The following is a 25,623-nucleotide window of genomic DNA, read 5'->3' on the forward strand; positions in this document are numbered from 1 at the left end:
TGTGATGCAAGAAAGCAAGTGTATGAGCTTATGCAGCATCAGCCAAAAAAAAAAAAAAAAAATCACACCATTCCCTCCAAATGCCTGTCCAGTTCCTCCTTACATTTATTCAACCTATCAACTTCCACAACGACAGATGGAAGTTTGTTCCAGCAATTAATCTCCCCCTGGCTAAAGGCAAATTTCCGCACATCTATTCTACATCTGTCTTTTCTTAATTTGAATTTATGCCCCCTTAGGTTCGTAATCTGAACAAGTGGAAGGATCCCATCAGAATTCAGCGTGCTCAACCCATTCAAAGCCTTATATACCTGAATCAGATCACCGCGCAGGTGCCTAGTCTCCAGCCACTGCAATTTGCAGAACTTAAGCCTCTCTTGGATGAGGAACCCCTTCATTCCCGTCACCAATCTTGGTGCCCTTCTCTGTACACGATCAAGTAAATCTACATCCTTCCTAAAATGAGGCCTCCAGACCTGTACGCAGTACTCAAGGCGTGGCCTGACCACTAGAGACGGTCGTTTTCAAAGCTGCTAAGTGGAATTTTTCTTATTTATTGATTTGAAATTATTGTTTTTCTAAAACTTTTGATTTAAATTTAGTAGTATAACATTATTTTGTAATTTTCTGATTAATTTGGTGTATTTATTCTTTACTCGGCCTTGTAATTGCATAAAAGTATCGGTAAAGGTTTCCACGTGTTTCAACTCCGCTAACCGTTCGTAATTTTCCCGCCTTTGTGATACGATATACCGTACTAGATAGCGTTAGTTGAACTTCGTTAGCAGTTAAATTGTACGTTTAAATAAATACATATAACGACTTAGATTACAAACGTAATATATTTAATTATATTTAACATAATTAATTATACATATAACCACTTAGGTTACGTAACATAAATAATTAGTAAAAACAAATAATTAATACATAACTTGATACGAAAGTTATACAAAGGGATTTCGCAGATAACACTCGTTACTGAAACGTAAATATTTCGTAGATAACACTCGTTACTGAAACGTAAATATTCCGTAGATAACACTCGTTACTGAAACATAAATATAGCGTTATAACTGTGTTTGGATACAAGTTTAGGATTTAATTTTGTACAGGAATTGAAATTTTATTGAAAGTAAATCTAAATCATGACTCAAACCAGAGCAGCAAAGCAAAGGGCTCAAGCTAATGGGAATGCTGTGGCCCAGGGGAGAACTGAGGGGGGCAGTTGTCCTCTGAATCACAGCCTTGTAAGATGCACTATTTGCTTGATGTTTGCGGAGCAGTCAAGTATGGGACATGATACTGCCATGGGGGATGTCTTTGTGTGTGTGCGATGCAAGGAGTGTAAGGAGATAAGGCGACAACTCAGCGTTGTTATGGGCCTATATGAGAGCTTTAAGGATAGGGTGGATGCCCTCGAAGGATTACAAGTGAGGGGCCCATCAAGCTCTCAGCTGCCCACACCAATGCCACTTGGTCATCGCGGAACACAGCGGCAACCCCCAAGGCAGAATGCGCTGGTCCCAAAGGAACTAGTAGTTGTTGGTGACTCTATTGTCAGGGAAACGGGAAACATGCTTTGTAAAAAGGTAGGTGGAATAGGACCAGGGTATGTCTGCCAGGGGCAAAAGTTGATGACGTTGTAGAGCGGATATCATCTTTTAAGGGCACAAAAGGTGATATAGTTGTACACGTTGGCACTAATGACATTAAGAGTAGGAGACCGGCGGAATCACTTGACAAGTACAGGTCACTGATAAAAAAAAGCCGTGAATTAGGGTTGAAATTGAAAGTGTCTGCAATTCTGCCCAGACACGATAGGAGGGAGTATATGATGAGAGCCCTGTCAATCAATTCGGCCCTGGAAAGATTGTGCAGGGGTCAAGGGGTAGAATTTTTTTCAGCCTGGTCTGTACTTGTTAACAGGAGAGACTGCTTCTACAGGGATGGGATACACTTAAATAGAAAGGGTGCAAGAATGTTTGCTGATGCTATCGAGGCAATGTTAGGTGGGTCGGAAAACTGCTAGATTGGGGGGATACAAGGACTAATAGATTAACAGTAGCCACTGGCAGAGGTGAAAGTGATTCTTGCACTGCTTCTATGGGAATGAGCCGCAGCCTGGAAAATAAGATGCAGGATATTTCAGAGACTGCTGGGAATCATTGGGGTACAAGTAAACACATGGGTTGTGTTAGGGTAGCTAAGAAAAAGAACAGGTGCATGTATACTTGTGTGTACACCAATGCTAGGAGTTTAGTAAATAAATTTGATGAATTTGAGGTATTGCTCAAAACATCAAAGGCAGATATTGTGGGGATTTCAGAGACGTGGTGTCACACAGATATAAGAAATGCAGAACTGGAATTTGGGGAGTACAATGTCTACAGAAAGGATAGACAGGATAGGAAGGGAGGAGGGGTCATGCTATTAGTTAAAAAACACATAAAATCCAAGGAAGTGAAGCCAGTGGACATTGCTGGACAGTGCAGTGTCGAGTCAGTTTGGTGTGACATAAGCATTGGGAGATCAAAATTGAGAGTAGGAGTGTGCTATAGGCCTAATGACTCTGATGAGTATAATAAGAAACTGTTCGGAGAAATAGAGTGGGCCAGTAAATCAGAGAGTCTTATAATGGGGGATTTTAATTTCCCAGATATTGACTGGAATTTGGGGGCTGGTCACTCACACAGTAGCAAGGCTTTTGTGGATTTATTGGATGATTGTTTTCTACATCAGCATGTTCGGGAGGCAACTAGAGGGAGTAATACTCTTGATTTGATTATCAGTAGTGATTCTTCATGCATTAAGAATCTGCAGATAAATGAACCACTTGGTGGCAGTGATCACAGTGTGCTGAAGTGGGAATTACTCAAAGAGGTAACTACCATTAGGGGTAAAGGGAAGGGGTATTGCTTTCTTAAAGGCGACTACAATGGACTGAGACAGTATTTAAATTCTATACAGTGGGATCAACTGATGATATTGCCAACAGCAAATTCAAAATGGGAAGCATTCAAAGAACTTATCGTGGAAGCTACTAGGCTTTACATACCAACTAAGAAATATTGTTCAAGGTTTAGGCCTAAATGGTTGTCAGATGAACTAATGAGGCATATGGCAGAGAAGAAAAATGCATGGGATACATACAAATTAACACGTGACACGGACTCCTATGATAGATACAAGTTGATCTGTAACCAAGTTACAAAGGAGGTTAGGCAGGCGAAGGCAGATTACGAGAGATCCTTGGCAAGGGATGCAAAGAAAAACAGCAAAGAGTTCTTTACTTATGTAAACTCTAGAAGGAAGGGGATGAATCAGATTGGTCCACTTGAGATCGATGGGTCAACTGTTGATGACCCTGCTCGGGTAGCTAACAAACTAAATGAATATTTTGCATCGACATTCACACATGAGGAGTTATTCAGCGAGGGGAATGCCAGAGGTGTATTCAACTCTAGCAGTAAGCTAGAGAATCTTGTATTAACTGAGAGCAAAGCGGAGGAGAAATTGTTGAATATAAACACAAGAAAGGCACCTGGGGTGGATGGGATCTATCCAGTTATATTAAAGGAGGCAGCAAAGGAGGTAAGCAAACCCTTAGCCATAATTATGAGAGCTTCCTTGGACTCAGGGGAGGTACCCATTGACTGGAGATGTGCAAATGTGACCCCAATTCACAAAGGGGGATCAAAGGCTGACACAAGTAATTATAGACCTGTGAGTTTAACTTCTGTTCCCGGAAAATTAATGGAGGCACTGGTGAAAGAAGCACTGCAGGATCATCTAGACAAGACTTCAGTTATAGCTAGGACACAGCATGGTTTTGTTAAGGGGAAGTCTTGCCTGACCAATTTGATTGGATACTATGATGCAGTCACAAAAGAACTGGATGCAGGGAATAACTTTGATATTATATACTTGGATCTTAGAAAGGCTTTTGATACTGTTGCACATGGAAGACTGCTGCACAAATTGGAGCAGTGTGGCATTGGAGGCAAGTTGCTGCTATGGATAAAGGGGTGGTTGAGGGGGAGAAGACAGAGAGTGGTAATCAATGGACACTGCTCATCGTGGACTAATGTTATTAGTGGAGTCTCTCAGGGTTCAGTATTGGGGCCTTTATTGTTTTCTGTATTTATAAATGATATTGATGATGGTATATCAGGCTTAATGTCCAAGTTTGCAGACGATACGAAGGTTGGCAGGGTTGTCAAGGACACTACTGACACTATGCTGCTGCAACAGGATTTGGAAAGGTTGAGCAGATGGGCTTCGAGGTGGCAAATGAAGTTTAACATTGACAAATGTAAAGTACTACATATGGGAAACAGCAACCCCAGAGCAACGTATCAACTCTGTGGTACTACACTGACAGTGGTAGAGAATGAAAGGGACCTGGGGGTGGTGGTGCAGGCAGATATGAAGTTCTCTGAGCAGTGCAGACGAGCTGCAAGAGTAGCTCATGGTGTATTGTCAATGATATATAGGAATTTTTCTAGCAGGGATAAGGAGGTGATTATTCCCTTGTATAAGGCAATGGTCAGGCCACACCTAGAGTACTGTATACAGGCCTGGAGGCCTCATTTCAGGAAGGATGTAGAGCTGCTGGAACGAGTACAGAGAAGGGCAACTAGATTGGTGAATGGGACAAAGGGGTTCTCTTACGAAGAAAGGCTTAAGTTTTGCAAATTACAGTGTCTGGAAACTAGGCACCAGCGGGGTGATCTGATAGAGGTGTACAAAGCCTTGAATGGTTTGAGCATGCTCAATGCTGATGGGATTCTTCCTCTAGCTCAGAAAAATCACCTGAGAGGGCATAAATTCAAATTGAGGAAAGACAGATGTAGGATAGATGTGCGGAAATTTGCCTTTAGCCAGCGGGTGGTTGGTGGGTGGAACAGACTTCCATCCCTTGTCGTGGAAGTTGATAGCCTAAATAAGTTTAAGGCTCAGCTGGACAGGTATTTCGAACGAACAGAGGGGTGAAGTGGAAGTGGTTATTTTGATTTATTTATGTTACTTTTTTTTTTTTCTTGGCTGATGCTGCATAAGCTTGCTTTCTTGCATCAAATGCCTCTACTAATGCTAATGCTAATGCTAATGCTAATTGCCTTATACAGAGGGACAATCACCTCCTTTTCCCTGCTAGCAAAATTCCTATATATCATTGACAAAACCCCATGACCTGCCCTGGCAGCCTGTCTGCATGACTCAGAAAACTTCATATCTGATTGCACAATTACTCCCAGGTCTTTTTCATTTTCTACCACTTTAAGTGTAGACCAGACAGTTGGTACGTTTCTCTGGTGTTACTTCTACCCATATGCAGTACTTTGCATTTTTCAAGGTTAAACTTCAGTTGCCACTTCTTAGCCCATTGCCCAAACTATCTAGATCCTGTTGCAGTAGCACACTGCCATTACTGTCATTAACAACCCTGCCAACCTTTGTATCATCTGCAAACTTCGACACTAAGCCTGATATACCTTCATCAATATCATTGATAAATATACAAAACAACAGTGGACCCAACACCTTACCCTGTGGGACTCCACTAATAACATTAGTCCAAGAAGAGCAGCACCCATTGATTACCACCCTCTGTCTTCTCCCACTTAACCATCCTTTTATCCATTGTAGCAACTTACCCTTAATACCATTCTGCTCCAATTTGTACAATAGTCTTCCATGTGCAACAGTGTCAAAAGCTTTCCTAAAATCCAAATATATGATATCAAAATTATTTTTTGCATCCAGTTCCTTTGTAACCTCATCATAATATCCTATCAAATTTGTCAGACAAGGCTTTCCCTTAACAAACCCATGCTGTGTCTGAATTATTGCTGCAGTCTTGTCTAGATGATCCTGCAATGCATCTTTAACCAGTGACTCCATTATTTTACCCGGAACAGAAGTTAAACTAACTGGTCTGTAATTACTCGTGTCACCCTTCGATCCCCCTTTGTGAATTGGGGATACATTTGTACATCTCCAGTCCGTGGGAGCCTCCCCTGAGTCCAAGGATGCTCTCATAATTATGGCTAAGGGTTTGCTTAGTTGCTTTGCCGCCTCCTTTAATATAACTGGATAGATCCCATCCACACCAGGTGCCTTTCTTATGTTTAACTTCAACAATTTCTCCTCCACTTTGCTTTCAGTTATTACAAAATCTTTAAGTATCCTGCTACAATTTGATAACCTTCTGCCATTTTCAAACCTTAATAATTCCTCATGTGTGAATCTAGATGGAAAATACTCATTCAATTTGTTTGCTATCTGAGCAGAATCATCAACAGTCGAACCATCGATGTGAAGTGGACCAATCAGATTCATCCCCTTAGTTTTGGAGTTTACATAAATCATGTCAAATGAACTAATGAGAGATATGGCAGAAAAGAAAAATGCACGGAATACATATAAAATAATGGGTGACATGGAAGCCTATTATAGGTATAAGCTGGTCGGTAACCAAGTCCCAAAGGAGATTAGGCAGGCAAAGTATGCAAAGAAAAACAGAAAACAGTTTTTTACCTATGTAAACTCTAGAAGGAAAGGGATGAATCGGGATTGGTCCACTGGATATATTGATGGTTCAACAGTTGAATATCCTGCTCAGGTGGCTAACAAACTAAACGAGTATTTTGCATCTACATTCACATATGAGGAGTTATTCAGGAAGGGGAATGCCAGAGGTGAAGCAAACTCTGGCGGTGAGCTAGAGGATTTTGTAATAATTGAGAAGAAAATGGAGGAGAAATTGTTGAGAATAAACATAAAAAAGGCACCCGGGGTGGATGTGATCTATCCAGTTATTATTAAAAGAGGCAGCAAAGGAAGAAAGCAAACCCTTAGCCATAATTATGAGAGCTTCTTTGGACTCAGGGGAGGTACCCATAGCCTAGAGATGTGCAAATGTGACCCCAATTCACAAAGGAGGATCAATGGCTGAAACAATAATTATAGATCACCTGGACAAGACTTCAGTTATAGATGGGCACAGCATGGTTTTGTTAAGGGAAAGTCTAGCCTGACCAATTTGATTGGGTACTATGATGGAGTCACAAAAGAAATGGATGCCTGGTAATAACTTTGATATTATACAGGGTGATTCCCTACCAGTGCGACAAACTTGCAGGAGGTGTAGGGGGCACAAAGGCGAATCGGAATCACATAGCATTGCATCCTCCGAAATGCCTTCGTCATGCGGTTGAGGACGTTGAACTGGAGGTCGTGTGAACAGCGATCCCGCTTGAACTCAGCATTTGCGAACCGGTTCCCGAGGCAGTAGGATGGACGAATATTCAAACGTTGAACTGGCCGACATGCACCTCGCGTATGGAGCTGCGGATTGTAACGGGCGCGCCGCTCTTCGCTTGAACTAGGAACGTTTCCCGCACAGGCATGATCCCCATCATATGATTTTCGCACGTGTGCAGAGAAGGTTACGTGAGACTGGTTGTTTCACGAGAGGTACCATGAATCGAGAGCGAACGATGAGGACGCCAGACAATGAGGAGAATGTCCTACGTCTTGCAGAAGGCAATCCGAGTACGAGTACTCGAGCGATAGGCCAACGATTGGGTATTTCCCAATCCACTGTATGGAGGATACTGTCAACAAACCAAATGAGTTCATGCCATCTGCAACGCATCCAATCATTGGAGCCTGCGGATTATCCACTCCGGAGGACTTTTGCTACTTGGTTTATTCAACAGAAACGGTTCGCAAATGCTGACTTCCAGCGGGATCGCTGTTTACGCGAACTCCCGTTCAACGTCCTCTGCCGTATGACGAAAGCATTTCGGATCCTGCAATGCTATGTGATTCCTATTCGTCTTTGTGCCCCCTACACCTCCTGCAAGTTTGTCGCACTGGTAGTGAATGACCCTATATATTTAGTTCTCAGAAAAGCTTTGATACTGTTGCACATGGAAGACTGCTGCACAAATTGGAACAGTGTGGTATTAAGGCAAATTGCTGCTATAGATAAAGGAATGCTTGAGGTGGAGAAGACAGAGGGTGGTAATCAATGGACACTGCTCATCCTGGACTAATGTTCTTAGTAGTGTTCCTCAGGGTTCGGTGTTGGGTCCATTATTGTTTTCTGTATTTATAAATGATAGTGATTATGGTATATCAAGCTTATTGTCCAAGTTTGCAGATGATTCAAAGATTGGTAGGGTTTTTAAGGACACTACTGATGTTATTCTGCTGCAACAGGATGTGGAAAAGTTGAGCAAATAGGCGGACAGGTGGCAAATGAAGTTTAACATTGACAAATGTAAAGTACTACATATGGGAAACAGTAACCCCAGTGCAATGTATAAACTCTGTGGTACTACAATGACAATGGTAGAGAATGAAAAGAACCTGGGGGTAACTGTGCAGGCAGATATATGGAGTTCTTTGAGCAGTGCAGACGGGCTGGAAGTGTAGCTCATGGTGTCTTGTCAATGATATACAGGAATTGTTCTACCAGGGACAAGGAGGTGATTATTCCCTTGTATAAGGCAATGGTCAGGCCACACCTAGAGTACTGTATACAGGTCTGGAGGCCTCATTTCAAGAAGGATGTAGAGCTGCTGGAACGAGTACAGAGAAGGACAACAAGATTAGTGAATGGAACAAAGGGTTGTTCTTACGAAGAAAGGCTTAAGTTTTACAAATTACAGTGTCTGGGGACTAGGCACCGGCGAGGTGATCTGAGAGGTGTATAAAGCCTTGAATGGTTTGAGTGTGCTCAATGCCAATGGGATTCTTTCTCTTGCTCAGAATAATCACCTGAGAGGGCATAAATTGAAATTGAGGAAATGCAGATGTAGGATAGATGTGCGAAAATTTGCCCTTGTGGAAGTTGATCGTCTAAATAAATTTACGGCTCAGCTGGACAGGTATTTCGAAAGAAAAGAGGGGTGAAATGGGAGTGTTTTTTATTTTTATTTTTGGCTGATGCTGCATAAGCTTGCTTTCTTGCAACATATGCGCCTACTAATGGTAATGCTAATGCTAATCCTTCAGTCTCGGTGGACGCTAGGTTATTATTATTATTATTAGCCATATGATGCAAGGAAGCTTGAGGCTTCTGCTGCACTAGAAAAAAAAAGTCCCGTGTGACCCTCAGAGAGAGAGAGTGAGAGAGAGAGAGAGAGAGAGAGAGAGAGAGAGAGAGAGAGAGAGAGAGAGAGAGAGAGAGAGAGAGAGAGAGAGAGATGTATGGGCTTGGCAAAACCGGGGTCCTGGTTTTCCGAAGCCGATAGGCAGCACATGTGCTCCCCACAGATGGATCAAGGTATATCAAGCTCAATCTCCAATTGTGCAGACAATACCAAGGTTGGCAGGGTTGTCTATGGCACTGGTGACAGTACCGCAACAGGCTCTAGAAAAGTTGAGCAGATGGGCTGAGGTTTGGCAACTAAAATTTAACATTGACAAATGTAAAGAACTCATATGGGTATCATTAACCCAAAGTAACGTATCAACTGTGTGGTACTACCCTCAGGGTGGTAGAGAATGTAAAAAACCTGGGGCAATTGTGCAGTCATATATGTAGTTTTCTGAGCAGTGGAGAGAGTCTTCAAGGATAGCTAATGGTGTATTGTCAATGATATACAGGAATTTGTCTAGCAGGGATAAGTAGGTGATTATTCCCTTGTATTAGTTAATGGTCAGACCACGCTTTGAGTACCGTAGACAGGTCTATAGGCCTCATTTTAGCTACGATGTTAAACTGCTCAAACGAGTACAGATAAAAGTAATGGGATTGGTGAATGGAACAAAGGGTTGCTCTTACAAAGAAAGACTTAAGTTCTGCAAATTACAGTATATGGAGACTAGGGACCTGCGAAGTGAACTGATTGAGGTATATAAGCCCTTGAATGGTTTGAACAATCCAAATGCTGATGAGACTCTTCTTCTTGCACAGATTAGTCGCTTGAGGGGACATAAATTCAAAATGAGGAAAGGCAGTTGTAGAATAGATGTGCGGAAATTTGCCTTTAGCCAGTGGGTGGTTGATTGGTGGAATAAACTTCCATCTGCAGTTGTAGAAGTTGACAGTTTAAATAAATTCAAGACAGAACTAGACAAATGTTTGAAGTTAATGAATGGGTGAAATGGGAAAGATTTTTTTTTTTTTTTGTCTTTTGGTTGATGCTATATAATCTTACTTTCTTGCATCATATTCCCCTGCTAATGCGAATATCATGAAATTTGATTTATTGTCGATTTTTCTGGTTTTCCTCATAACCAATCCCCTGATACGCACATCTTATTCCTAGTAGCCCTTTTGCCGTTAAATAACCATACCAATATCCCTCGAAAACTCGGGGTTTTCGTCCAGCAAAACAGCAAGTTGACCAGAGAACTCAGTCATTTTATCGACATAATACACATAAGCAGATGAATTAGTTTTCCGATTACCGTAATGTGACACTTTTCTTTGTTTTTGAAATATTTGTCAAAGTCATCCATAGGATACTGTATTTCATCGATGATTCTATAGTGTCCTATGACACTCTAGAAGTTGACTGGTCTTTGAATTCATGTACCCTCTTCTCCCTATAGACGGGCTATAGACACCTAACATCCAATGTGTTCATCAGTATCATTAAGCGATATTGCGCCACGCCTAGTCGATTCGTCTGTCCTCTCTCGATGTCTGTTAGTTTTCACATATGGGGCAATTTCTCTTCTCTGTATTATTCTAGGGATAGAATAAAATTTAATCAAAGGCTTTCGGAACATTTAAATTTCTTTATATAAGAAAACAGTAATTCCAATTCTGGAATTTTTCCGAAAACACGTATACGACGTCTGTCTTTTCTTACTTAATGAAATCACCTAACATTGAATAATTTATGCCTACAATCCCTCTTACTTTGTCCAAATAAGAGGGATTATAGCTGAATGTATATTCAGAGAAGTAGGGTACAAACTGTAGACTGTTGACATTAGATGTCATATGACGTGCCAGTGAAAGTGAAGAGTTGGGTTGAGCTGTTAATGTTTCATAGTTGTAATAGTGCGTGAGAATTTTTTTTTTTTTTTTTTTTTTTAAATCTTTAGAGCATTATGGTGAGTATTTGAAAAGGATGTCAGCTTTGGTTGCAAGTAGCGTGTGCGTTTGTATGAATAATTTTTTTCCTTTAGGCAATTCATCCATGGAAGTAACGTTTGCATGTGCTAGATTGAAAACAAAAAAAAAAAAAAAAAAAAAAGCGTCCACAAAATTTGTTCTCACTGTTTCCATTCAAAACTTGTGTTCTTTTTTCAGTATATTTGAAATTTGCAGGTTTCTTCTAAAAATTGTTGTCTGATTGACTATCTGTAAAAATTTAATTACATCCTTTTGGATATTTGAAATTACTTATTTCCAGTTGCCACGACTAACGAATTAAGAGCCAGTTGTATTATGAACCGGTTTTCACTGAGGAATGTTTTCAAATATCCAAAATTAGTTTCTCAGATGTTTTAAAAAGCTAATCATAATGTGTACTGCAGTAGGGCTGAACTGAAATGTGCCAAGTTCCTGTGTGCTTCAAGTTCTGCCAAGTTCAAGTATTCTAGATATGGCTTAACCATTGCTGTTATCATTGCGCTAGTATTGGCAAAATGATTGGAGCAAGTTTCTGCAGCACTGGCAAGAAAAAAAAAAAAAAAAAAAACCCACCTTATTTGCCCACCCTTTCTCAATGTGCAATCCCTTAAATTTATCCAAATTTCCAATACCGTTAGCATTGGCTAAAAAAATAAAATAAAATAAAATAATACTGACTTCATTTGTTTGCATTCTAATAATTTGTTCAAACCTTCTTTAAATTTATTCAAAATTCATTCATCAAGGTGCAGTCACATGGTTACATTAGAGTTCAGAAGGTCATGGAGAATCCTGAAACAATGCACTTACTGTTGATTCAAGCTCCTATTACTTAATTTTTAGGGTGTCTAAAAAATATGTGCGTTAAGGATTCCAAACTACCAAAATCCAGATTGATCCAACTAGGCCTGTGCAAGCAGTAAAGTGATTATAATCACCTTCTGCACAGTGGAAAAGGCTGAAGTTAAATCTCATCAATGGCATGAGTAATTTTTATGGGCTTTCTTTCACAACATTGGATAGTTGGTCTTAGGTGAAGGTTGCATGATTTTTTTATCCAGCAAACTGTTCAAAGAATATCTACAATTACATGCACACTCTACTGATCAGTGTTGAATCTAGTGTTTGCACCAGTGAGGAGAATGTAAACTTTGAGGGGGGCATGTATTATATGTGTATATTTTTTATTATTATTTAATATTTGCAACATATGTATATGTTACAACCAAATCTGTATATTTTTGAATGTTACAATAGGAGAATGAGAAAAAATAGGAAACAAAAAGGAAATATTTATTATTTAATATCTAAATACTAATAGTCAGTTCACAAAAACCACATTAATGACAATAATCACAGTTTAATAATATGAAAATCACAGATTAAAATTTGCAGATAAATCATACAAGTTATAATCAAACACACAAGTATTATAATAATCTCATTCTTCTTGCTTTTTCTTTGCATATGTATCAATCACTTCATTCATTAATTTTTCTGATAACTCATTCAGTCCTTTTACGCTTATCTTCATGTAATCTTGCAATATTTCCTGCCCCATTTGGTTTCTTAATTTTGTCATCAGTCGATTCATTGTGCTGAAAGAACATTCAGCACTAGCAGTTAAAACAGGAATACAGCATAGCTTGATACATAATGTTTTTAGCTCAACATATCCAATATTTGATTCCAAAATTGAATGTATCATTGTTGAATTGGTTTTCTGTTTTTGTCACATATTTAAACGAGCGAATGTCATTCCACAAAAGATCAAAGTTCAAGTTTAGAAAAGATGAGATATCTTTGTCATCTTCTGTTAGTTTGCAGAAAGATTTTGATGATTCAAAATTTGCAGTAACGTTGATGATCAACATTGTTTTGTCATTAAAACGATCCTTCACTGAAAGAGTATTCTATCCCAACTGCACTGTCTGCACGATATTATTGTAAAAGGCAGCAAGGATAAAAAGAGTAAACCCCTGTAATCGGCTGAAAATTTCTCGTTTCAGTTCCCACACATTTCTTCCTTTTTTCTTTGTTTCAGTTTTCTATATGTGTATATAGCTTTATTATTTCTTTGTCTTTTGAAGGGCATTCATCACGGTTATAAAATATTTTTTATAGGCTGCAAGAAATATTGCCCATTTAATTATTTTTGAAAATTTCATATCTTTTGAATTTTAGTGATTTATTTTTGCAGCGATATACAGACAAAGAATTAGCCACAAGTAGGCTCTTGCTGTGAAAAAAAAAAAAAAAAACAAATAAAGGGAACCTGAAACCTATTCATGGCCTGCAATCCAGCCATTGCCTTGTTTGTGATGTACAAGCAAAGAATTACTCGCAAGTAGACTGTTTGTGTGAAACACAAACAGTCTACTGTTTGTTTGAGATGGTTTGTGGGAAAATAAAGGGAACCATAAAACGAAAATGCTGACACTTGGAATAGTGGCTTTTAGTTACAATTTGTGCAGCCAGAAATATTGCCCATTTAATTATTTTTGAAAATTTTGATTTTGAATTTTATTGACTTATTTTTGCTGCGTACTACCTAAAACCTTCCACGTACCACTGGTACAAGTACCACTCTTTGGGAAACAATGCTTTAGTTGATGTGATTTTTTTGAATTTGTATTTATTTGACAAATTTATTGAATTCATATTTTATAATTACAACATTGTGTAAACTGATAATATGGCCCCTAAAGAGTGCAGTAAGTTAAATTTCAATTAAAATTAGACAAAAAACGTGATAAAAATTTCAACATCCAAGTCTTGGAACGAATATTAAAATAAAAATGACTATTTTTCGTTGATTTGTCGGGGGGGGGGAAAGGATTTTATTCCACCGGGATTCAAACTCACTTTTGGTCACTTCATCCTATTGGATTCAACATTAATACTGATGCCTTATAGCATTAGTTGCTTTGGTGCTTAACACACTTTATCATCCTCTAGACCTGTTCATATGATCTACAGGAGGTGAGAACAGTAATAGCCATGGTTAGCGTTAGTCTGAAACTCAAATTTGTGTTTTTAAAACCTGCAGTTGAGGATAGATTTCTGTATGTAGTAATAGCTTGTGTCTAATGCCACATTGCTCCAGTTTATACAACAATCATTCATTTGGAACAGTAATGGTGGCAAATGACAAGCAAGTAAGCGTATATAGCATAAAAAAAAAATGCACGCCTCGCCCATCCTTACCCTTCCAAGAATTTATTTAGTTCTTCCTTGAATTTATTCTAACCATCCACTTCCATAACAATAGATGGGAAGCCTATTCCAACAAATAACTACTTGCTGACTGAAGGCAAACTTCTGCATATCTCTCCTGCAGTCATCCCTCAACTTAAATTTATGCTTCCTCGTGTGTGTAGTCTTAGCAAGAGAAAAAATGCATTAAAGGTGTTACCGAAGTCTAAGTATATATAATGTAAAAATTATTCATCTTGTTACTTTGTGACTTCCTCATAACAGATTGGGCAGGCATGATTGCCTTGTAACCTCATTTTTTTAATATGATTTTGCATTACATTTTTAACTGTTGACTTCATTATTATTATTATCCAGCTCAGGACCCTGGGTTTGCTAAGCCCATACTCACCAGATGTGAGCCCCTGGGATTAAATTGTTTCCTCTCACAGAATTGGACTCCTTGCAAATTTATATATTTAGCTACTGCACCCTTTGAACCACCCTTGTAAATACCAGACATTTGTACATCTTCAATCTGTATGGATCCATATATGCTGTAGGTGTTATAACTAAAGGTTGGACTACCACTTTTTTTTATCTTTTAATATAATTGGATGATTCCATCAGGCACAGGTGATTTGTTCACTTTTAGCCATAGCAATTTGGCTTCTAGCTTCCTTTCAGTTATCATTTAAGCTCCAACTCAGTATGGGTAGATGTTTGCTTTTCTCTTCTCTAAATATTTCTGTTTGCAGTGTGTAAATGTAGAAGCAAAATATTTGTTCAGTTTGTTAGCAACCTTTGTAGGATCATCAGTAGTAATGCACTCATCTCTCTCACACAGGGCAACTCAATTTTTTTTTTTGGCTGGTGCAGCAAAAGCCTCAGGCTTCTGTGCACCATATGGCCAATAATGTGGTTCATTCTTTTCCTTCTAGTATTAACATAAGCAAAGAATTCCTTTCTACTTTTTTATTGTATTTTTAGCCAGACTTCTCTTAGTCTACCTTAACATATCTACTCTCTGAATAACTTGATAGCTTACATTATTTTATTAGTATTGATATTGACAAATGGTGTAGGGGAGCAAGCTAATACAGTATTAACTAAAAAAAATAAACCATCACTACATCTCTCCTGATAATCTCTAGTCCTTCCTTAATTTTATTCAAACTAAACACTTCCACAACACCAGATGGAAGTTTGTTCCAATAGTCAATTACTGTCTTGCTGACAAATTTTTGCATATCTATCCTGCAACTATCCTTTTTCAATTTAAATTTATATCCATTATGAGTGTTGTCTACAAAAGAGTAAGGGTACCATCAGCATTTAGTTAACTCAGTCCATTTAAAGGTTTAAATGCTCTAAAAAGATTTTTGTTTCTATTTTATAGGTGCTGCAGTTTGCAGACTAGTCTTTCTTGGCAGTAGTACCCAATTTTATCTCTAATTATGTTTCACTTCTCTGCAATCATTCTGAACAGATTTTTCCTAAATTGAGTACATGCTTAAAGAGGTAGCCTAATCATTGCCTTATGCAATGCCCTCGTGGGTAACACAGTTGATAGAATCTCAGTTCTCCCCACACCAGGAAAAGACCTGAGTTTGAAAAGACCTGAGTTTGAGTCTCCCATCAGTGATGTGAAGAATTTTTATAGGCCTTTTTCAGTGTGACTGAGTTAGTTGGTTTCAGGCAAGGGTAACATGGTTTTTTCTCCCGGAAGCTCGTGTTTTTCGTCCAGCAAACAGAAAATTGACCACAGAACACACACAATTTACAAACAGTATATACAGAGCAATATGGCCTTAGTCACTGATGCACCTAAAACTCTACTAATACAACTACAGAATGTGCCTCCATAGCCAGGTGGGAAGGAGCAGCAGTGCGTAGCACACGCTTCTTGATTAGACCGGGGTTCGAGCCTGTCACCACCAAATACGGAGGATGCGGAAAGGTCAGGGAATGACCACCGCATATCCCTGGAGCAATATGGCCTTAGTTGCTAATGCTCCTAAAAACCAAATAACAACTACAGCCTTATACAACAGGATAATCACCTTGTACCTACTGGCAAAATTCCTGTATATGAGTGACAGAAACCCATGGACTCCAGCCACCTGAGTGTAGTTCTGCATCTAGTTACTTTGTGACTGCTTCATAATAATTATGCACTGCTCAAAGAACTTCATGTCAGACTGTGGAATTATCTCTAGGTCTTTTTTGTTCTTCACCACTGTGAGTATTATTCTAAGATTACTGCTAGTTATCAGTGTTAAACCACAATTACCACTTCTCAACTCATCCCCCCCCCCCCCCCTAACTTTTCTAGGTATTGTTGCAGCAGTAGTTATTATATTGCTGTTATTATCCGCTTTTCCAACCTTAGTATCATCTGCAAGCTTAGCCCTTAAGCTTGATATGCCTTCATCGATATCGTTAATAAATATCAAAAACAGTAAGGAGTCCAACATTGGACTGTGAGCGACTCTACTGGTAACATTAATCTAAGAAGAGCAGTACTAGATTGTTTTCCCTGAAAGTTCAACTTACAGGTCTGTAATTACTCACTTTGCCACTTGATCCTTCTTTGTGATTAGGAGAGAGTGCACATCTCCAATACGTAGGGACATTCCCTGAATTCAAGGATTCTCTATAATTATGGCCGAAGATTTCCTTACATCTCGTGGTGCCTTTTTTAATATAATTGGGTAGATTCCATCAGCCTCGGGTGTCTTATTTACTTATAGCTTCAACAATTTCTCTTCCATTTTCTTTTTAGTTATCGTAAAATCATTTAGCTCCCAGAAGGAGAGCAGAAGTATACCAAGTTTTAACTAGGTATACCTCTAGTATACCCATTCCTAAAGCATTGTGTGAGTGTAAATGCATATGTGTGGCAGCACCCAAACAGGATCATTAATAGTTTTGCCATTAATGCCATTCATATTTTGTGGCCATGTGATTCATCCTTTTTTTTTCTAGTGATAACAGAACCAAATCATCCTTTTCTACTTTTTCTTCAGCACCAGTGACATCTTATAATCTGCCTTAGCTTGCCTAATTTCCTTAGCATTTGACTGCAAAGTGGTTTATGTTTAGTGTGTTTCTGTTCCCCCTGATGATTTATAATTATTCTATGCATTTTTCTTCTCTGCCATTAGTTTCATCAATTCATCTAATATCCATTTAGATCTAAACCTTGAAGAGTGTCTCTTAGTAAAAAAAAAAAAAACTTGCCTAACTCCCTTATCAACATGATTGCCAACTATCTTTTTTAAATTTATTCAAATGACCCAATTCCATACTTCTGTGAGAAAGCACGCTTATACAGCATTGGTCAAAAAAAAAAAAAAAAAACACTTCCTATTTCACCTATCTATTCCCTCCAGTAACTTGCCTAGTTCTTCCGTGAATTTCTTTAAACTATCAACTTCCAAAGCAGTTGACAGTTTGTTCCAGCAAACAACCATTCACTGGCTAAAGGGAAACTTCCACACATCTATTCTGCAATCGTCCTTGCTCGACTTGAATTTATGCCCCTTCTTGTGCATAATCTGAGCAAGAGGAAGAGTCCCATGCATTTTTCTTCTTAGCCTTTAGTCTTATCAGTTCATCTGACATCTATTTAGATCTAAACCTTAAACTAAATGATGTCAGACGAACAGTAACTCTTAGTAGCATCTGTGATTGCTTTTCTGATTGCTGCTCATTTAAAATTTTTAATTGTTAACATCACATTTCGTCCCACTAAGAAGAATTTAAAAAGGATCTAATTCTGTTGTCACCATTACTGAAATAGAATCACTTCCCTTTTACTCCTGACAGTAGTTATCTTTAAGTAAAGCCCACAACAATAGATTATGATGATTGCCACCTAGTGGTTCCTTTATTTGGAGATTCTTAATGCATGAAGATTTACTGCTGATAATCAGATTAAGAAAATTGCTTTCTCTTATTGTCTCTCTAACATGTTGGTGTTGGGGGAAACAATTATCCAGTAAGTTCAGAAAAGAGTAGCTACTATGTGAGTAACCAAAAGTTAAAGTCACTATCTGAAAGTTACAATCCCTCATTATAAGATATTCTTATTTACTGGCCCATTGTATATTTATCTGTACATGTTGTTCATTATGCTCATCACAGTCATTTGGACTATAGCATACTTTTCTCCTATTTGTTTTCCCAGTACTTTTGTCATAGCAAACTGACTGAACATTACAATGGCTATCCACATCAACTGGCAGTGCCTTAGATTCTGTTTGCTTCTTAACCAAGTATTATAATGCTTCCTACCCCCTCTCCTTTTTCTGTACAGCCCTTCATGGCAGCCTAATTGGCACAAGACTTCACTGTGTCCCCGAGGCTTGTCACAGATATTCTTCGAGGTATGACAGGATATGGCTTGTTACCTTGAAGTCTAAAATGCTTTTGATCTGATGTTCGGGTGCCACATGTGAGAAATGTGGAGTGAATTTTCGTGAAGTCTCGTTGTTTTGCGACATCTGAATCCTCTGCTGACACCATCACGATGATAGAACTGTTAGTAACACTAGTTATATCATCACTATGTGCAATCCTGAAACACTGCATCTACTATACTGGAGGTGTCCACTTCACACAGAGGAATGCCAGTCACTGGGCAACAATAGGTGGTAGATGATTCATTATCCACTGCGATACCACCACTGTGTTTATTGGAGACTTGAAGTGTTTAGCCTCCAGAGCAAAGCTCTTTATTCTTCAGAGCAACCCCCAATATGCAATACGAGTGATAATTTAAGGTTATGATGAGCATCATAGTAAGATCCAGTATTCCTTACATTTTGCGGTTACAGCTGAATTGGTTTTCACAGACCAGCCACGAGATAGTTCATTGGACTGAAGCTATTGCTAACTTTCCAGGTAGCATCAAGATCAGCTAATGTATAATCTCATTGCCTCTACACTGCCTGCTAATGTAGTAGTAGTAGTAGTAGTGGCGGCACATGATGCAAGAAAGCAAGTGTAGGAGCTTATGCAGCATCAGCCAAAAAAAAAAAAAAATGACTGGAGGGAATTAAAGTGGTGTATGTGGGAGAAGATTGTCAGAGTTCATGTTACATCAAGGAGCTCAGTAGGTTCTTGCCAAGTGTGCCTCATATCCAAAAATTTTCATTAATTCATACATTGCTCCCCCCTCTACTTTTACTTTATCTATTGAATGCATCATGAATAGTCAAACTAATAGAACAAAATGATCTGTGAAAAGATCTGAACCTCTCAAAAACTTCCTCATTCATATGTGGTCTTAGTTCTATCTCAATGACGTTCATTTCCATTTACAGTCTGCCAAGCCCCACTTACTTTTATTGACAGAATTCCAATTATCATTTGCTTCAACCACTACACATATCAAATTTCCTAATTGTTCGCTTTATGATTCTTTTTGTTTTGAAGACAGAACTTGTGCATATGTCTGCACTGATAATCCTTATCAGATACTTCCTAATTTGGAATCTTGCCTTTTTGGTCTCTTCTGGCTTAAAATGTAAGGAATAGTGAATCTCACAATGATGCTTCTGTTTTCTAGTTGCACAGGCCCAGCTGGCTGAGATGCTGAAGCTTTTGCTAATGACCTTGCACAGATTATTCATTTACCTATCAGAATACCAGACAAACCTAAACACACCTGACATGCTTGATATTTTTCTCATGGTCAGTCCTTCAGAGTACACAATTGAGGTGAGTGGTCCTATAGGCACCCCAGATCACAATTCATGGTCTTCTCTTATGGTGCCTTTCCATAATGGCCATTATCAGCTTCATGCTATTTTGCATTACAAGTATGGGAAATGGGTGAACTGCAAGGTTCTATTCTTCTTTTTCTTGGTTGAATTAATGTTTTAAAACATCTGATTCCTACATTTTCTCAAGTTGTGTCAATAAAATTATTCTTATAGGGATGAACTCCTTTATTTGACATTTCACCTTAAAACCATGTACTTTTTTATAAACCTAATTTTCCAATAAATGCATTAAGGATGTTCAAGATAAGAATGCTACATATTTCAATTGGCTTGCATCCAAATCTCCAGTAAGCAGTTTCATTTTCTGCTTTCAAAAAAGTGCATAACAATTGTTGGTGCACTATGGCCACAGATGCCGATGATGCGCCTAATAAATCTCCAAACCAACAAACAAGGAAAGACAGATGTAGCCGACCGGGCTAGCTGGGTGGGTAAAGTGCCTACCTGGAAACCCAAAAGGTCGTGGGTTCGAATCCCGTCAGTTTCCGTCAAATAGAAAACTGGGTATCCAGTTTTCTATGGTATTAGAACTTATGGTACTTAATACCACGCATATGTTGAAAATATGAAAGAGGATACTTGTTGACATTAGACTCAAATTTCTGTAGATTGTAATATATAGGAAATATGTGAAGGGAGGTTGTTCCAAAAATGGAAGTTGAAGAATAAATTGGGAAGAAGAAAATTTGGTTCTGTGAGTTTAAGTTGGACAGTAAAAGGATGTTGAATGATTGTGGCACGTATTCAGAACTGGTTTGGAAGAAAGAGGGTGAATTAGAGAAACCAATTCAGAACAGTGCCCATGGAAGTAGTCCGCAGAAAAGGTATTCAGCAGAAATAGAATATCTATGAGACAAAGTGGAGAGACAGTAAGAGATGGGTAATTAATTAACTTAACTGCCCACTTTTGAATGTAGCATAGGAGCCTGAGAGCACCACCCCAGATGTGGGAACAGTATTTCATGGTAGGGAGGATTTCAGATTTGTACAGAGTGAGTAGCAGTTTAGAAGAAAAGTAACAGTGAGAATGAAAAAGAAAACCCAATATTTGGGATGTGCTTATCCAGAGAGAGAGAGAGAGAGAAGAGTGTCTCTTGATTCACGAAAAAGTCAAAATCATTCGTGAGTTAGAATGTGGTGCAAAAAATGTTGAAGTTTGTAAAAAGTTTTCTTTGTCCTCTTCAAGTGTATCAACATTATGGAAGAATAAAGACGTTTACATATCGACACTGGAAAATAACATAACCGAAAAAAAAAATTTAGAAAGTGCGAGGTTACGAATGTTGAGGAAGCATTGCTTCAATGGTTCACCACACAATGAAGTGCTGGATTTTCAATAGACGGTCTGATCTTGAAGGCTCAAGCGGAAAAATTTGCTAAACAATTTGGACATGACAATTTTCTAGGTAACATCAATTGGCTGGATCGATTTAAAAACCGTCCTTTATGCAAAAATTAGTGGAGGATCTTGATCTGCAGATCCAATAATGGCAAATGAATGGATTGACTGTGTTTGGGCAGAAATCAGGAAAGATTTCAATGAGAAGACATCTACAGCAGTTGTGCTACTGCAACAGAATCTATAAAACTTGAGCAGATGGGCTGAGAAGTGGCAACTGAAGTTTAACATCGACAAATGCAGAGTACTGCATATGGGTAAAAGAAACCCCAGAGGAATGTACCAACTGTGTGTTACTACACTTAGGGTGGTAGAAAATGAAAAAGACCTGGGTGTGATTGTGCAGTCAGATATGAAGTTTTCTGAGCAATGCAGGCAGGCTACCAGAGCAAGTCATGGGGTATTGTCAATGATATACAGGAATTTTGGTATCAGGGAAAAGGAGGTGATTATCCCTTTGTATATGGTGCCTCCGTAGCCAGGTGGGCGGGAGCAGCAGTGCTTAACACACACTTCTTGATCAGACCGGGGTTCGAGCTCGTGACCACCAAATATGGAGGATGCGGAAAGATCAGGAAATGACCACCGCATATCCCCAAAGCAATATGGCCTTAGTTGCTAATGCTCCTAAAAAAAAAAAAAATAATAATAATAACCCTTTGTATAAGGCAGTGGTCAGGCCACACTTGAGTACTGCATACAGGTCTGGAGGCCTCATTTTAGGATGGATGTAGAATTGCTTGAGCAGTACAGAGAAGGGCAACGAGATTGGTGAGAGGAATGAAGGGGTTCTCTTACCAAGACAGGCTTAAGTTCTGCAAATTGCACCGGCTGGAGACTAGGCACCAGCAAGGTGATCTGATTGAGGTCTATAAGGCCTTGAATGGGTTGAGCACGCTGAATTCTGATGAGATTCTTCCGCTTGCTCAGATTAGGAACTTGAGGGGCATAAAATCAAATTGAGGAAGGGCAGTTGTAGAATAGATTTGCAGAAATTTGCCTTTAGCTACTGGGTGGTTAATTTCTGGAGGAAACTTCTATCTGTTGTTGTTGAAGTTGATAGCTTAAATAAATTCAAGGAGGAACTGGACAAACTTTTAGACAGAATGGTTGTGTAAAATTGTTTTATTTAGCTGATGCTACATAAAGCGATACGCTTGGTTTCTTGCATGACATGCCTCTATTATTACTACTACAATGTTGATGAAACAGGATTTTTTTATAATTTGACACTTGACAGTACATTTAAATACAAAGGGGAAAAATGTGTTGGTGGAAAAAAATCAAAGGGTCGCTTGACAGTGCTCGTATGCACAAATATGACTGGAACTGAAAAAAAAAAAAAAACTTTGGTATCGGAAAATTGTTAAAACCTCGGCGTTTCAAAAACAAGGAAACATCCTGTGGGTTACACTGCAAAAAAGAAAGCTTGGATGACTTTGGATATTTTTCGGCAATATGTAAATGATTGGAATAAGGAGCTATTCAAAAAGAAGAAAAATATTTTATTGTTAGTTGATAACTGTCTGCTCATCCCCAGATTCAAAATTTGTCCAACATTATACTAGTGTTTCTGCCTCCAAGTGCGACATCAATTTTACAACCAATGGACATAGGTGTAATCAAGAGTTTGAAAAGATTTTATAGAAGATTTATAGTTCTACATCTATCTGATCAAAGAGAACAGAAACTTACTGAGTCTACATCAATATTGGATGCTATAAATTTATTGAATTATCCATGGAACAACGTTATTTCGACAACCATATCGAATTGCTTCAAGAAATCAAAATTAAATTCAAATGAAATTTCAATTGTAGATGAAGAAGATGGAAACGAAGAAAACAACTTGCCACGATCTGAATGGTTGCTGCGTAACAACGTTGTAGGTTTTAATACAGATAACATCGATGAATTTGTATGAGTCGATGACAACTTATTTACTAGTGGTGTTCCTACAGAGAGTGACATTGTAGATGCTGTGCTCAACAGACTATAACGACGATGGTAAAGACGATAATATGATGACAATTGAAAGTGAATCAAAATCAGTGCCGACAATCTCACAAGCCCAAGGACACATTACTCAATTTTTTTTGAAGGAACTGAGGCAAGTAATGCGACTTAACGCATTGCGTATTTTAAGGGGAAACTTAAAGAATTATCAATGTGAAATCTTTAAAACATGAATTTTAAGATTCATAAATAAGGACTAATTGAAATCGTGTTTATTATTAAGTAGTATTGTTTTTAATTATAGAGAAATAAATTGTTTAGTATTAAGTGTATGATTTTAAAATTACAGACAAATAAACTGTTTAATATTAAGTGTATTGTAGTTTATACAAGCATATAATAATATGTAGGTTGCTTTTTTGAATCTTTTTATCAATATCATTATCATCAGGCATATGGTGCAAGGAAGCCTGAAGCTTTTGCTGCACCAGCCAAAAAAAAAAAAAAAAATTTAGTTACCCTGAGAGAGAGAGAGAGAGAGAGAGAGAGAGAGAGAGAGAGAGAGAGAGAGAGATTGTTATGTTTGGTTTTTAGGAGCATTAGCAACTAAGGCCATATTGCTCTGGGGATATGCGGTGGTTATTCCCTGACCTTTCCGTGTTTGGTGGTTATGGGCCCGAATCCCGGTCTAATCAAGAAACGTGTGCTGGTTATGGAGATGGAGAGAGAGTGAGAGTGTGTGTGTGTGTCAAAAGTGGAAGGGAATCACCAGGAAAGAGAAGAATGATGATTTCCAGTTCAGGACCCTGAGTGTGCCAACCCCATACTCACCATGTGAGCCCCTGGGGTTATCAAGTTATTGAGAATTTAAAAAAAAATAGCAGGTAGATTTAACTTATCACTGATATATTTTTCATTGTTTCAGTATTCATTGTTTAAGAGCCCCCAGAGGTTTCTCCATCTCTGCTATCATGGATATAGTGAGTAACAGTTATAACGAGGAAATTGTCGGTCCCTTGTTGCTCGTTATAACTAAGTTCGACTGCATGTGACCTTGTTTAGAAACCTGAGTGTCATCGAAGATGAGCATAGAAGCTGAAGAATCCTTTTTGTGAGATATAAGACAGGATTGAGTTTTAGAAGCATTTAAATTAACTAAGTTATCTTTGTTGCTCTGTAGAATTACCTGGGGATCAGCATTTAAGAAATGGAAAGTGGATATTTGAGAAGTTGAAGCTGTTTACACAGGGCAAAGTTTCTCAAACTGGAAGGTAGAATGCAATGTACGTCATCAGCAGAATTATGGATAGAATTTCAAGTTGGTGGAAGAAAGTAGTAGTAGTGGCATGTGATGCAAGAAAGCAAATGTATGAGCTTATGCAGCATCAGCAAAAAAAAAAAAAAAAAATCACACCATTCCCTCCAAATGCCTGTCCAGTTCCTCCTTAAATTTATTCAACCTAACTTCCACAACAACAGATGGAAGTTTGTTCCAGCAATTAACCACCCGCTGGCTGAAAGCAAATTTCCGCACATCTAAACTACACCTGTCTTTTCTTAATTTGAATTTATGCCACCTTAGGTTCGTAATCTGAACAAGTGGAAGGATCCCATCAGAATTCAGCATGCTGAACCCATTCAAGGCCTTATACACCTCAATCAGATCACCGCGCAGGTGCCTAGTCTCCAGCCACTGCAATTTGCAGAACTTAAGCCTCTCTTGATAAGAGGATCCCTTCATTCCTTACCAATCTTGTTGCCCTTCTCTGTACATGCTCAAGTAAATCTACATTCTTCCTAAAATGAGGCCTCCAGACCTGTATGCAGTACTCAAGGCGTGGCCTGACCATTGCCTTATACAGAGGGATAATCACCTCCTTTTCCCTGCTAGCAAAATTCCTATATATCATTGACAAACCCCATGACCTGCCCTGGCAGCCTGTCTGCATTGCTCAGAAAACTTCATATCTGCCTGCACAATTACTCCCAGGTCTTTTTCATTTTCTACCACCTTAAGTGTAGTACCACACAGTTGGTACATTTCTCTGGGGTTACTTCTTCCCATATGCAGTACTTTGCATTTGTCAAGGTTACACTTCAGTTGCCACTTCTTAGCCCATCTGCCCAAATTATCTAGATCCTGTTGCAGTAGCACACTGCCATTACTGTCATTAACA

General features: G+C 38.7%; 1 protein-coding gene across 1 annotated transcript in view; it reads left to right on the top strand.

Annotated features, from left to right (window-relative positions):
* Positions 1 to 11,054: 11,054 nt before the first annotated feature.
* RagC-D (Ras-related GTP binding C/D) overlaps positions 11,055 to 25,623 on the top strand; it is a 166,652-nt gene continuing 152,083 nt past the window's right edge. Inside the window, exon 1 of the mRNA XM_090373298.1 lies at positions 11,055 to 11,082. Within this exon, the coding sequence (XP_090229424.1) occupies positions 11,080 to 11,082 (3 nt within the window). The 5' untranslated portion in view covers positions 11,055 to 11,079. The remainder of the gene's footprint in view (positions 11,083 to 25,623) is intronic.

The sequence above is a fragment of the Mastigoproctus giganteus genome, chromosome 5 (genome assembly GCF_048544385.1).
Source record: "Mastigoproctus giganteus isolate SK-2022 chromosome 5, ASM4854438v1, whole genome shotgun sequence".
Lineage (NCBI taxonomy): Eukaryota > Metazoa > Arthropoda > Arachnida > Uropygi > Thelyphonidae > Mastigoproctus > Mastigoproctus giganteus.